This window comes from Fragaria vesca, linkage group LG1 (genome assembly GCF_000184155.1).
Source record: "Fragaria vesca subsp. vesca linkage group LG1, FraVesHawaii_1.0, whole genome shotgun sequence".
Lineage (NCBI taxonomy): Eukaryota > Viridiplantae > Streptophyta > Magnoliopsida > Rosales > Rosaceae > Fragaria > Fragaria vesca.
The window spans coordinates 21,086,715-21,099,251 of NC_020491.1; the positions used below are offsets into that span (position 1 = coordinate 21,086,715).

Here is a 12,537-nt window from a genome sequence, read left to right on the forward strand (position 1 = left end):
TAGCCTATTTTTAAGTTAAATTTTAGTCAAATTAGCTAAAATGTCATTTTGGCTAGCCACTTTAGAAATATGGCTGCATCAATGCTCTCTATTTTAGCTAGCATTACATCAACATTATTCTTCAAATAGAAATTAAATAGTTTAAATATATTTATATATCACATAAAATATCTTACAATGAATGTAATAAATTATAGCTAGCCTCATTTGAGTTATCTCGCTAGCTAAGAGCAACTTTAACAGACTCTTTATTTTAGCTTTTAGCTATTTTAGAGCGTATTTATCTTTTTTAGATGTTTTAGGAGCTCCAGCAGACTAGCCAAACTTAAGCTATTATAACTTTTAGCTATCTCGCTAGCTAAATAGCTCAAATGAGGCTAGTTATAATTTATTACATTCCTTGGAAGATATTTTATGTGATATATAAATATATTTAAACTATTTAATTTCTATTTGAAGAATAATGTTGATGTAATGCTAGCTAAAAAGAGAGCATTGATGCAGCCACATTTCTAAAGTGGCTAGCCAAAATGACATTTTAGCTAATTTGATTAAAATTTAACTTAAAAATTGCTAGTATTGCTAAAGATGCTATAAATATAGCTAGCAAGATAGCTAAAAGTTATAATAGCTTAAGTTTGGCTAGTCTGCTGGAGCTCCTAAAACATCCAAAAAAGCTAAATACGCTCTCTAAAATAGCTAAAAGCTAAAATAGAGAGTCTGTTAAAGTTACCCTAAATAAGTTAACTCCATAGTTATTACGTTTTAAACAAAATAACAAAAAAAGAATAATAATTCATCTTTACGTTTCCAGAAACTGAAAAAAAAAAAAAAAATCTCACTAAAAAGACTTAATTGTGTATCAAAAAAAAAACAAAAACAAATAAATAAAAAATAATAAAAGTCAAGCATCGATAACCTCTCCCATTGTTATTAAAATTAATTGTCCATGTAATATTTATTGTAACCTTACCTATTTTTACCATATTGGTTAGATTTTTTTTTTGGTCTCAATTATCTAATGGTGTTAGCATCGGTGTTAGAGTTATGTCATTAACTACATTAAATGAATGATTGTGATTGGTCACTGACTATTGGTTCACTTGAACCTTGGTGCACTGAATAACTTTGCAATACCCCTGAACAAAGAAACAACTCAAATTTGAACCCAATCTAGGATACCGTGAAAGCAGGGAAAAGAATTCTCTAACTAACAAGTTAATGTATCTCTCAATAAAGACATGAAGCAAATTAAAACGCAGACAAACTTGATTTCTGTAAAGGTTTTCATTGAGAACATCCCCTAGAGACCAAGAGAATACCAAATCGACTAGGCTTCTAGTATCTGACACAAGTTTACTCTTCTTCCCCATTAGTAGTCTTTAGTCTCTTGCTCAATGACTCCCTACTTGATCGTGCTTGATCCTACTTGATCATCATGAAGACAAAACAAACAAGACTGTCTGGCACTGATGAAACTCAAATCCATAGAAAGACCAAGACTCGAAAAGAGAGCACAACGAAACTCTTTTACGTTTTTTCCTATTAAAATAAACAAGAGAATGTGTAAAACAAAGAGGCACCTTGAGAAAACAAAACGACAAAAGGTCAGCTTATTTTTATCTTTTATGCTAATCCAACTTAAATAAGAATTTAAAGTCACAAATTTAAAAAGAAAATATGGTTGTAGAAATTATTTTTTTCTTTATCTGAGAGGAGGTTAGGTTAGGGTTTACGTTGTTCGATCAAATACTTTACATAAAGCGGCGTAGCCATATTAGGGTAACATTTCATACTCCATAGTTATAGTTATAGACTTTATAGTAAATATAGTTTAATTGGCTCCAGTATCTCAGTTGTTTAAAGTAAATAAAAGTTGTTGTGATTGTTTTTCATCAATAACTATATTACATGTGCAGGCGAAACAAAAGTTTCATCAGTCTATCAACATATAGGTTTTTATCGAACCATCATATAGGTTTATATATCACATGAAAATAGGTTTATATCATGTTAATTTTATTCTACTGACTTCATTGCAATTGCATTGTATTTAGTGTGCATCAATTAAAAATGCATACGTAAATAATCTTATGCAATGCGCATCCTCAGCCCTGTAAGAGTGAAATGTGTCGCTCTGGACATAAGTTGGCAATCAAAAGCAACCTTTCACCGGTGACCGGAGTATAATCCTCGCTCCATGGTTCACTTGGGGTTTGTAGGCTCATCGGAATCAAGGAAACAAAGCTAAGATGAGTTTCATTCCATGGATAACTATCCCAATGTAACCTGCTTTTGTTCTCTGTTCTATGAAGGGAATTGTATTTGGAGGGAAAGGAACAATTATCGTTTCAAAATTCTATTCGTCACAATTCAAATTATGTAAACAAAGTTGAACTTCAGTCGATGCAAGTCCGCCATGTGAAACAATAGAAAACATGATGATATAAGGTTAAGAGTGACAAACTAGCTCAAAACTCAACTAGATGTGGATGACATTTAAATCAACATGTTTTGCCAGTTCGCCAATGTGCTATTGTGCTCCAACTTCAACACAGTCCTCTTAAGTACAATTATCCAATGTTCTACTCGGAGAGCATAAAACCACAAAATTGTTGTACATTTGAAAGTACACATCAACAGTTTTCTACTCACCATCTACTTCTATTTGGCACTATTAATTTTCCCACAGCTGAAAAGGGACCATTCAATCAATCAAAAGCTGAGATGAACTTTTGTATCTTTGCCTGTGATCGCTCTTTCTCTTCCGCTCCTTCCATATCACCGATGTTGTCATGATACTCCTGTGGTTCAAAAAGCAAGAGCATTGGATTAGGGTAGAGTACTAAAATATCCAAATACTTGGTAAAATCGTGCACTGAAAATTGTAAGCTTTGATACACCATTTCAAATTACTTCATCTGTCACCCCTAAATAAAATTAGATATGAACATCTAGCAGATTAAAGTTTCACAAATAGGCTCTTGAACATTCAAATCAATCACCAAAACTGCCAACGATCTTATTGACGGTGCAATAAAACTGGGGCTGATGCAATATTTTGTTATGTCATTCTGAAACCTACTAGTAAACTACTTACAGTGGCCATCAAATAGATGCTGAATATCTAATAGCAGATACCGAAAATTGCTGCAGAGTATTTTCAGTTCGAGACAAGATCACGTTGGAATTTCAGGGAATCGCACCATGCACTCTATTCTAGCTATTGGCAAGCACTCTATACAAATGTAAAATAGCTAATGGAGAGTGACAACAGTTTAACAGGAGCTCTACAGTTCACAACTAATGTGGCTTGTGTAGTTTCAAAATAAAAAGGTAGTCGTTTTTCTCAGCAAATAGACATCTTATTTTTTTAAGACTTCAGAATAATATCGTTAACTATTCAATCAACATCTAAAAGAAACCAAACTTCTTAGTAATCAACTAAACTCATTTTAATTAATAAAAGCCTACCCTGTAAAGATTGGAGCCCAGACAGGTAAAAGATACGTGTGAAGGATAACAACTGTGTGCTTGGTATGATCCAGACTCCACATGCAACAAAAGTTGTGAAGCCTATATGTGCCTAAATGCTGTACCGTACTACACAATAATGAATAAAGATAGATGGGAATAATTGTGGAAGGTCTTACTGTGTTTTAGGGGGGATGTAATCTATGGGTAACTGTATTAAATGTCCTAGGAAGTGAAGGAAGACGAGGGAAATCAGGAATCACACCAGATAAGTTCTTGGAATCAGACAAAGAATTCTCACAGATCACTCGAGACAAACTATTTCGCACAAAACCTAAACAATATGTAATTTTAAGCAACACATGAATTTGACTACTTGTTCATATTACAGGAAGGCATGACAGTGGTCCTGATATAGAGTTACAGAGGACACTAGAAACTAGGCCTGGCAGTCTTACCCATAACCCGTCAACCCGCCCGATACGTGCACACTGTGAACACGCACAAACCCGTCCATTTACTGTTCCATGCTGGGAAAGCACACACGCCTAAAACCCACAAATTAACGGGTCGTGCCGTGCTCGCCCGTTGGAACCCGTTAACGTTAATCTGGTTGATTCAGCCTCCATCAGTCTCTTATTTGAAATTCAACACCCAGATTCCAGAAGAGCCATGTACCTGATAACTAAGCTTATCACTGATTTTGCGCATCTATTTCGATGATCTAAGACAAACCCCTTCCTTTCAAAAAGACAAAACACTTTGAGAAATAGGAGTGAATCTATCCTGGGTATAGGCACAACTCAGAGCAAACTTGATGAGCTGCTTAGCCGCTATGATTTCAAATTTTCAATCAAGGTTGTGATCAAATGAATCAAATTGGATGAACAAGATGAGGATAGATATATTTGAAAGCTAAAGCAGTGGTGAGAGAGAGATAGGGTTAGAGTGTGATTGCTGAGAAAAGTGGAAGAGAAGGGAGGCTCAAAAATCGAGGAATCCAACCGACTGAGAAAACATGAATCAAATGGATTGGGGTCTGGAGAAAAAAAAAAAAGTAGTTTTGTTTTAACGGGTTTCTGGAAAAGGTTTCGTTCGTGGGTTTTAATGGGTTCCGATGGAAACACGCGAGCCTGATGGGTTCCACCAGTTAACTTAATGGGTTTTTACTGTGTTGGCCCGTTAATGACCCGGCACATTAAAAACCCACACACAACTGGCACGAACCCGCCCCGTTGCCAGGTTTACTAGAAACAAATGAGATATCAAATAACCCTCATTAACAGCTTCTATATATTAATGACTGACAGTTAATTCCTTGCGAAAACTAAACATAATACCCACGAAAACTCTAGAAGATGAACAAAGCCAAGAGAACTCTTCAAACAGCATCAACTAGTCAACCATTTCATTATATATCCTACCATACTCCTATACTTCCAATATCCTTTCTGTACACCACAAACTGAATGTTTCAGTGTAGTCTATACTTAAGGAACTCTAAGTTCAAGATCCTTCTCCGCAAGCCAGAACTGGAAGTTTCAGCTTGCTAAATGATCCTCAAGCCAACAATACTTCGAATTCCAGACATGCAGAAACCAATTTAGTAAAAAGAAATCATAAACTTTCAATTCTTGTACCCAATAACTAGATTGGATTAATATCTGATCTTTAAACGAACACCACTGCCTATAGCTAATGTTCTTACCTGTGATAAGTTACTCAAGATCATCCTAAGTTCCCTTCTGGTATGCTAAAATACAAAAATATAGGTACAAGCCTATTTAAACAGCGCTACTTGCTATCACACCCAAGACTTTGAACATCAAATATTAACTATCACCACATTTGAAATTCAAAATCAAAGATAACAACAATTACAACAAAGTTTTAGGAACAGAAAAAAAAAACAAACAAGAAAATGCAATTAATCAAAATATTAAAGAGGACAGGCAAACATATGCACCTGAAGTATATCTTGAACATCCTTCTTAGTAAGCTTTTGCTGCTTGAGAAGTAGTTCGATTCTTCCTCTCATTTGAGGATGCCTGAAAAACAAACGACAAGCTCAATACAACCCTAACAATATGCATACAGTGCTTAATGACACACACACACACATCTAAGAGAACCACAAGCCAAAAAGCCTTAGAATACATCCCATATGAAATTGCAACTTACTCGGAGCACCAAAGATGACCCAGAATAACAGCAATCAACTGCAGCATATAAATACAGAGATTTAGATCCAAAAAGAAAATTAAAAATCGAGGTAAAGATATAATACTAAAATTTATTGATTTGATCACATATTGATCAACATATGTTACAAATCTGACATTTGTAAGATATAATATCTAACAAGATCCATAAAACAGTTTGAACCATCTTAAACTGTAGCTTCGAGAACTTTCCTTCAGATGAAATGCATCGAACTTTAGAAGTTAGAGGAAATGAACATCTACTAGAACCCTAACTTGTTTATGATATGAAGATTTGACCCTAGTGTCCCTACCCTATCCCCACCCATCCCACGGAATTGAGCTAAGGCTCATGGACTTGAGTTTCTGCAAATTCTAAACAGTTTCATCATCATAGGTTCAAGATAAAATTTGAAAACGCTAACTTTATTGAGAATATAATACTCATAAATATGGTTTTCCCTCCTATATTAGACCAATTTTAAGACTTTATGCATAAAAGAGCTCATAATATGAAAAAGATGACAATTAGTTGACAACAATACAACACAGATAACTAATAGTCAATGCTAACAATTCTCAAACCGTACAGCTTTGAGAAATTCCCTTCTGATCAAATCCCTTAAACCACTCTCAACAAGTTTACAAGGTAATTGTTACCTCCTACGCTATCACTTCAGATGATAGTATTAAGTTTCTGCATAATTTTCATATATGGATCTTATCTAGGATGTCTACCCTCTCTGCAGACGTCCCAGAGCACTTGAGCTAAGCCTCATGGGCTTATCACTCTTTATTAAGCACTTGAACTAAGCCTCATGGGCACTCTTTATTAAAAACATAAATTTCAAGATCGTAAGTTCAAGTTACAAATTGAAATAACTAATTCTAATGAGCGAATAATCATATAATTTTTTGAATTACTTAATCTATGTTTTGCTAGTGTCCATAGAAAAATTCCAAAGGTCAACGGTCACAGCAAATACAAACCTGAAGGGTATAAAGACCAGCTTCAAGCTTCCGAATATATATTTCCTCTTCATCCATCTGAAAGGTGTAAGAGCGTACTTGCTAGTGAAAATAGTATAAGGTGAAGGATCCATAGAGAATTGACGACTAAAAAAGAAAGTCACCTCTAAATCATCAAGATCAAGCTGGTCAATTCGGTCAGTTTCTGCTTTAACTCTATTCGAATATCTGAATCATAATAAACATAAAAATTTAGTACATCTATTGAGATGAAAAGCATAAGCACACTAGTGCTTTGTCAAACCTTCTTTTTCAGCTATGCAACAAATAAAGAAAAGATAAGAAAGACCAACCTCATATAAAGTTCCATAAGACGGTCTATCTTTTCACACTCATTTTCCACAAACTTGCTGAACAGTCTCTCCCTTCTGGAACCCCTCATAATTCCACCTGAGTTAGAATTTTTGGGGCAAGATCAGTTCAGAGTATAATTAAATAATTCATTAAGTTTTTGCTTATTGGTGAAAATAAAACGGATAAACATATTTTAGTAACCTAATGCAGTGGAATGGTAGATAGTTATCAGCCTTCTACTGAAATCAACCATATTACTGAGCCTACTCAGAATTGTAATCCTAAAATGCCCAAGTCAATGGATCCCAAAAGAGAATGAATAACAAGAATGAAATTATTAACCAACGATGTTAAGGCTTTAGTGCGGATAAACTTTAACAATTCTGTTGTTCCTCTCCTACTAATAACAATGGTGTCATTGTACTGGCATGTAACCTATCAATATGGCAAACACACTTCCAGAGCATTTACATTGTCCCATAACTCACTACATATATACTTCTCATAATGTTTTTTGTAGGTTAGTTTGCATCAAACGGATCCTTAGCTGTAGAACTCTCATTGCACTTGATCAATGGAGTGGATAAGTGAAAGATGCTTGGAGTTCAACCAACCCCTCTCATCAGCAACAACCTTGTATCCAGGTAATGTTGAAAACTAACCTTATTATAAAATTTAATCCTTTGGGTTTTATAAATAGAGAATACAAATTTTGGGTTTACCCTACTTTGCCTCTTCTCCAACATATTAGCTCCCCCTTTCACCCTCTCTACCTATCCATTTATTTTAAGTTACCTTTCCCCTCTTGCAACAATTTGGTCAAATGAATTCCTGTTCTGCATTATTACCCTGTACCATCAGTACAACAAAATCACACTAACCAATTTGTCTCCCCTAAATGTGTTCCCCCCTCTCAGTTTTCCAAACATGACACACACCTGGACCCTAAGATAAGCTTCATAATAGTGCCAATTAATATGCTTAGATCTAAATAATTCCCTAGTTAATTCCAAAAGGTAGATTTAAAGCATCAGGTCCTTCTAATATCTATGTTACAAAAATTTTGATTGAAAAGCTATTGTGTAGTTCAACCAGTATGCATCACCGAAGTTCCTATGCATGTGCTCGGTTATGAATACTAAGAAACCTTACTCGTGTTCTTTCACTAATGATACCAAGTGTCCCGAAGACAACAAAGGTAAGGAATGACGTAGAAGGGGTCACTCATGCTACAATTATCATATAGTAGTAACTAAGATACAAAAAATACAAAGGTCAAAACAACGAAGGGCAAAGGCCCATTAACGTGCAGAGCATTCACAAAATCATTATAACTGCACTTGCCTGCTTACCAAATAACGATGCAATTAGCGACACGATGCGCTCCTCCAACTCCTCGTGATACCTTTCCTTCTTTTCATTCTTATTGATGGGAATCTACATAAAACAACAGAAGTGCCAAGTCAATCACCTATTCACCTTCTTTTATATAGACACATTCTAGCAGCATTACATTGTGAAGTGCAAGGGCTAACGAGTTCCATCATCAATACTACAGCTCTTGCGACTGAGCACCAAAACAATACTAACTGTCTAACTGTGTAAGTGGGTAACAGAAACAAGCAATATCACCCTGAAAATGCAAATATTGAGTCCTAATGCTGGCACCACAAATCATGTGAAAGTATTGATAATGCCCAGACCAAAGGATAATTACATTACTTAGTAACTTAAGAATAGGGAATGCAGCAGCACTTGCCTTACCCATAAAAGCTGCAAAGACCGTCTTCAACCCCAAAACATCAACAAAACGTTCACAAGCCAGTGGGTACTTGGTCATTGCAAAATCAAGAGCCCTTATGGCGGAACCATAAGCAGACTTCTTCTGCTTCATTATTATAATCATCAACTCCACCCCTTCGGCCTTGAGGAATTTCTCCCTATTCTCCATAGGCATCAACAATCCACACAAACAATTGAAGAGATTCTCCAGCATCTCGGCCTCGTCGGGGCTCTTGGGGTCCTTATTCTTGTACATAGCCACCGCCTGAAGCAGCACATCCACGCCGTTCATCTGCCCCAACCTCTTCTGATTGGCTTCACTACTCTGCAACAGAATCGCCAGAATTTCCGAGGCGTACTGTTTGTTTCCATCAAACTCCTTCACCTTGATCTTACTCATCAGCCACTTGAGCAGCTTGGTCTTTTCGCACACCAACTCCGCCACCGCCGGCTTCACCTCGATCAGATTCTCGATGGTGGCGAGCGTGCCGTACACGGCGGCCATCTCGTCGGGGTCGGACTCGTTCAACCGGAGCAGATTCTGAACCAGAAGCTCGAGGACGTTGTTGTCGACGAGCGCATCCACGAGGACGCGAGCGGGCTCGTCGTTGTCGTCGACGGCGTCCTCGTCGGTCAAGTCCTGGAGGAGCTGAACGACGTCGATCGCAATGTCGGTGTTGTCGTGGCTGAGGAGGTTGAGAATGGAAGGGACGGTGTTGAGGGAGACGAGCTCCGGGTAGAGCTCGGGAGCGCTGGCGAGGCCTTTGAGCTTCTGCAGCTCGTCGTGGAGTTCGATTTCGGAGTCGGCGAAGCGCTCCGGCTGGTCCGGGTACTTGAGACGGGCGGCGATGTTGTCCTTGAGGCGCCGCTCCAAGGCGAGGACGAGCTTCTTTAGGGTTCGAGGGTCCCAGGCTTCCAGTGAGGCTCCCTGCTTCTCTAGCGCCTCCAACATCGCCATGTCGGCCATGCCGTTCGGGACCGACGACAAGTCGTCGCGTTTGCGTTTCGAATCGCGATTCCACTCTTCCATTCTGTCTTTCAGATTTCTCACCAAAACCCTACTGCTTCTTTCTTCCTCCCCTCCTCCGTCGGATTATATTTTTCGTTTTCTCTTTTTCTATAAATTTCTCATTTCTTAATACACCACTTATTTAATTTCTCATTCGAATATTTTACTGAATACACAACCTGAAGTACCTAAAATATCTTTAATCTAAAATGACTATATTAACACTATTATTATTGTATAATTAGTATATATTTATATAAATTAACATTTTATAGATGTTCATATCTGTTACTTGTGTTAGTTCTTGAGAAATCCGTACAAATTCATTATTCATTTCAAATTCTTAAACATGAAAATGATAAACAAGATGAAAAATACATATCTGAATAGTGTGTTTGGGTGAAAAGGAAAATATGTGAAATATAACGAAATATATAGGTGTTCATATGCATAACAATTACATCGTTTGACACTTTGAGTCTTTGACACTCTAAACTTGGAAATTATGAATCTTTAAAGATGTCTTAATTGCAGGTAACAAAAATTATCTTCCTGACGCCTTAACCAGAGAATTGGTGATGTTCAGCATAAGTGAAGGAAGCGATGAAGGTCATAATCCTAGAAATAGAAGACCAAGAGAAGAACCATAACAACCAGAAGAAATCGAAAGGGTTCTTAAGAGTTTCTTGTTGTGTCCTAAAAGACCAGCCACAACTGACCAATCCTAGGGCAAAGGATTGGCTAGCCCGTCTCAAACAACAAACGATAAAGGTTTAACAAGACCGTTGATGGCTGCTGCTTTGCCAAAAAACAGGCTTACTCCTTAGGGAGTCCTAAATGTTCATGGTTACCAATTAAATACTTTTCCTGAACCAATTTTTCGTTGTGGCAAAAAATTAGCTTTCTACCAGAAAGCATTGCTCGATAATCTAATGTTTGCCTTTCAAGAAAGTGACTTGGGACTCATGGTACAATCACTTCAAGCTCTGTCAGAAGAGTTGCATGAAGCGCACCAAGGGAATAAACAACAGAGTGTTGTCCCAGTGAATATGTTCAAGGTAAAGTACCTTGAAGGTCCAAAACGTGTTAGAGTTCCTATTCTAGCATTAAAAGAATTAGAGTGGTTCAAATTTCATGACAGCATTGGAATTCATTCTTGTGACCGAGTCTTACCAGAAACATTTTTTACCGTCCCAGGACCATATCCAAGAAGATATGTTGTGAATGTTCAAAGTGAACATCCTCAAGAACATAAGCTTTGGCTAGTTGAAAATGGCTTTGTTTATAATATGTGGACAAAATCAAACGACGATCTTAAGGGATTGCCTGCCATTATTGTCAACACAATCAAGAATGTTAGAAAGTCAAACTGCATTCTCAGGCTTAAGTTCAGATCCACACCTCCTGAGTGGGTGCAGAAGAAAAATGGAGAAACATAATACATATCTCCATACCACTATAGAAGAATTATCCAAGGGCAATACTTAGAGCCTGCGTACATGTCAAGGATACAATGGGCAACCTAACTCTAGTATCCCATGGATGAAAGTCATGTCCCTGGAATATATCAAGAAAATCATCGAGGATGATCAAGAGAATACTTATCTTGTATATGAAGAAAAAATAATTGTATCGCCTATGACCATCTTGAGGTCATTGATTTATTTTTATCTCTCAAGAAGAAGGAAATTGATTCCACCTTAGCATGTGCTCAGTGGATTGAAAAGATTGAAAAGATTGAAAATGACAAGCACTATAAGGTGTATGAAGATACTGACATGGAAGAAAATGAAAAAAATGTAAGAAACAGATATGAAGATCCTGTATTGGGTAATAATTCTGAAGATTTCGATGACATGTGAGCTTTTCCTTATCAAGAAGGAATCTATTTTTAGCTAGTGGATGAGTAATGGAGCTGCCAACTAGTAGAGGAATTATTGAAATGTCAGCTAATGGAAGAATAATGGAGCTGCCTTTTATCGTTTTTATGTTGTATTTCAATTTTAGTTTGAGTTTCGCTGCCTATATAAGGAACCTTAAGTCTTAGTGTAGAGGCATCAGAAAATTGAGCAAAATCATTTTCTCTCAAGGAGTAAGAAAGCCTTAGTAGTGTGTTCTTTCCTTGTTGTCCAAGTTAGTATGGAAGTGGTGTGTCTTTTTATTTCAAGTAAGTACATGTAATCATAATTATGAATAGTTAAACAGTTTTTAGTTGTTTGCCCAAGAGTGAGGCTCTGGATTTTAGTTTGTATTTATGTTTGAATAAATAAATTCTACTTTGTGCCCGGTACCCCTTCACAACAAAAAAAAAAATTGTTATTATATTTATGCAAATTTCTAGTTTAGTATTGTTAATTTGTAGCATTTTAGGATTTTAATTAGAACATTTCCTAATAAGGCAGCAGTGATTCCACTAAACCCAGTAACCAAGTCGACTGTAAGTCTTTGGGTGAATTTTTGGCATGTTGAAGACTAGTTTTTTCTAAAAATGTTTTAATTAGGTGCTAGTAATAATCATTTACATACATGGTAAAACCTTTGCAACTGGTGACAACAGGTTTGTTGTCATCCCACTTGATATACATGTGATATAATAATCATTATGCACAACAAAGAAGGAAGAAAGTTTGGAGGTAGGGCCTTGTACTTTAAATGGATAGTTAGCTAGTTGAAACATATCCATCCGCATTCTAACACTTTCACGGACGTGCGCTCTCGATCCAGCCTATATATATATATATATATATA

At 36.6% G+C, this 12,537-nt stretch overlaps 1 protein-coding gene, 1 non-coding gene and 1 pseudogene across 6 annotated transcripts in view; 1 reads left to right on the forward strand and 2 right to left on the reverse strand.

Moving 5' to 3' along the window:
* LOC101300295 overlaps positions 1 to 1,373 on the reverse strand; it is a 9,179-nt pseudogene extending 7,806 nt beyond the window's left edge. The window contains exon 1 of the transcript XR_183862.1: positions 1,269 to 1,373. The product of XR_183862.1 is annotated as an uncharacterized LOC101300295 (transcript). The remainder of the gene's footprint in view (positions 1 to 1,268) is intronic.
* Positions 1,374 to 2,423: 1,050 nt separating this feature from the next.
* LOC101297089 (beta-catenin-like protein 1-like) lies at positions 2,424 to 9,901 on the reverse strand. Of its 2 annotated transcripts, XM_004288539.1 has the most exons (8): positions 8,758 to 9,901; positions 8,351 to 8,435; positions 6,998 to 7,094; positions 6,809 to 6,872; positions 6,666 to 6,722; positions 5,656 to 5,693; positions 5,441 to 5,522; positions 2,424 to 2,804 (listed from the first exon to the last, which is right to left on the reverse strand). In XM_004288539.1, exons 1-8 carry the CDS (start codon positions 9,808 to 9,810, stop codon positions 2,712 to 2,714), a joined length of 1,569 nt encoding a protein of 522 aa, XP_004288587.1. In that variant the 5' UTR covers positions 9,811 to 9,901; the 3' UTR covers positions 2,424 to 2,711. The 2 variants fall into 2 exon arrangements, with proteins under 2 accessions (XP_004288587.1, XP_004288588.1); XM_004288540.1 differs by lacking the exons at positions 6,666 to 6,722; positions 6,809 to 6,872; positions 6,998 to 7,094 and having other exon boundaries at positions 8,343 to 8,435.
* Positions 9,902 to 11,845: 1,944 nt separating this feature from the next.
* The window catches only part of LOC101309773, a 3,043-nt gene continuing 2,351 nt past the window's right edge, over positions 11,846 to 12,537 (forward strand). Inside the window, exons 1-2 of one of the 3 annotated variants that reach the window (XR_183802.1) lie at positions 11,846 to 11,956; positions 12,347 to 12,422. This is a non-coding gene — a transcript (uncharacterized LOC101309773). Of the gene's footprint in view, positions 11,961 to 12,346; positions 12,423 to 12,537 lie in introns of all 3 variants that reach the window. The other 2 variants (XR_183801.1, XR_183803.1) reach the window with 2 other exon arrangements.

What these genes read in the sequence shown, in the direction of transcription:
- LOC101297089 (XM_004288539.1), bottom strand. Translation starts at nt 9,810, where the DNA reads ATGGAAGAGTGGAATCGCGATTCGAAACGCAAACGCGACGACTTGTCG. An exon ending in TTGCAGCTTTTATGGGTAAG is followed by an intron (nt 8,436 to 8,757) that starts GCAAGTGCTGCT and finishes TGTTTTATGTAG; the next exon opens with ATTCCCATCAATAAGAATGA. An exon ending in CTTATGGAACTTTATATGAG is followed by an intron (nt 6,873 to 6,997) that starts GTTGGTCTTTCT and finishes ATTATGATTCAG; the next exon opens with ATATTCGAATAGAGTTAAAG.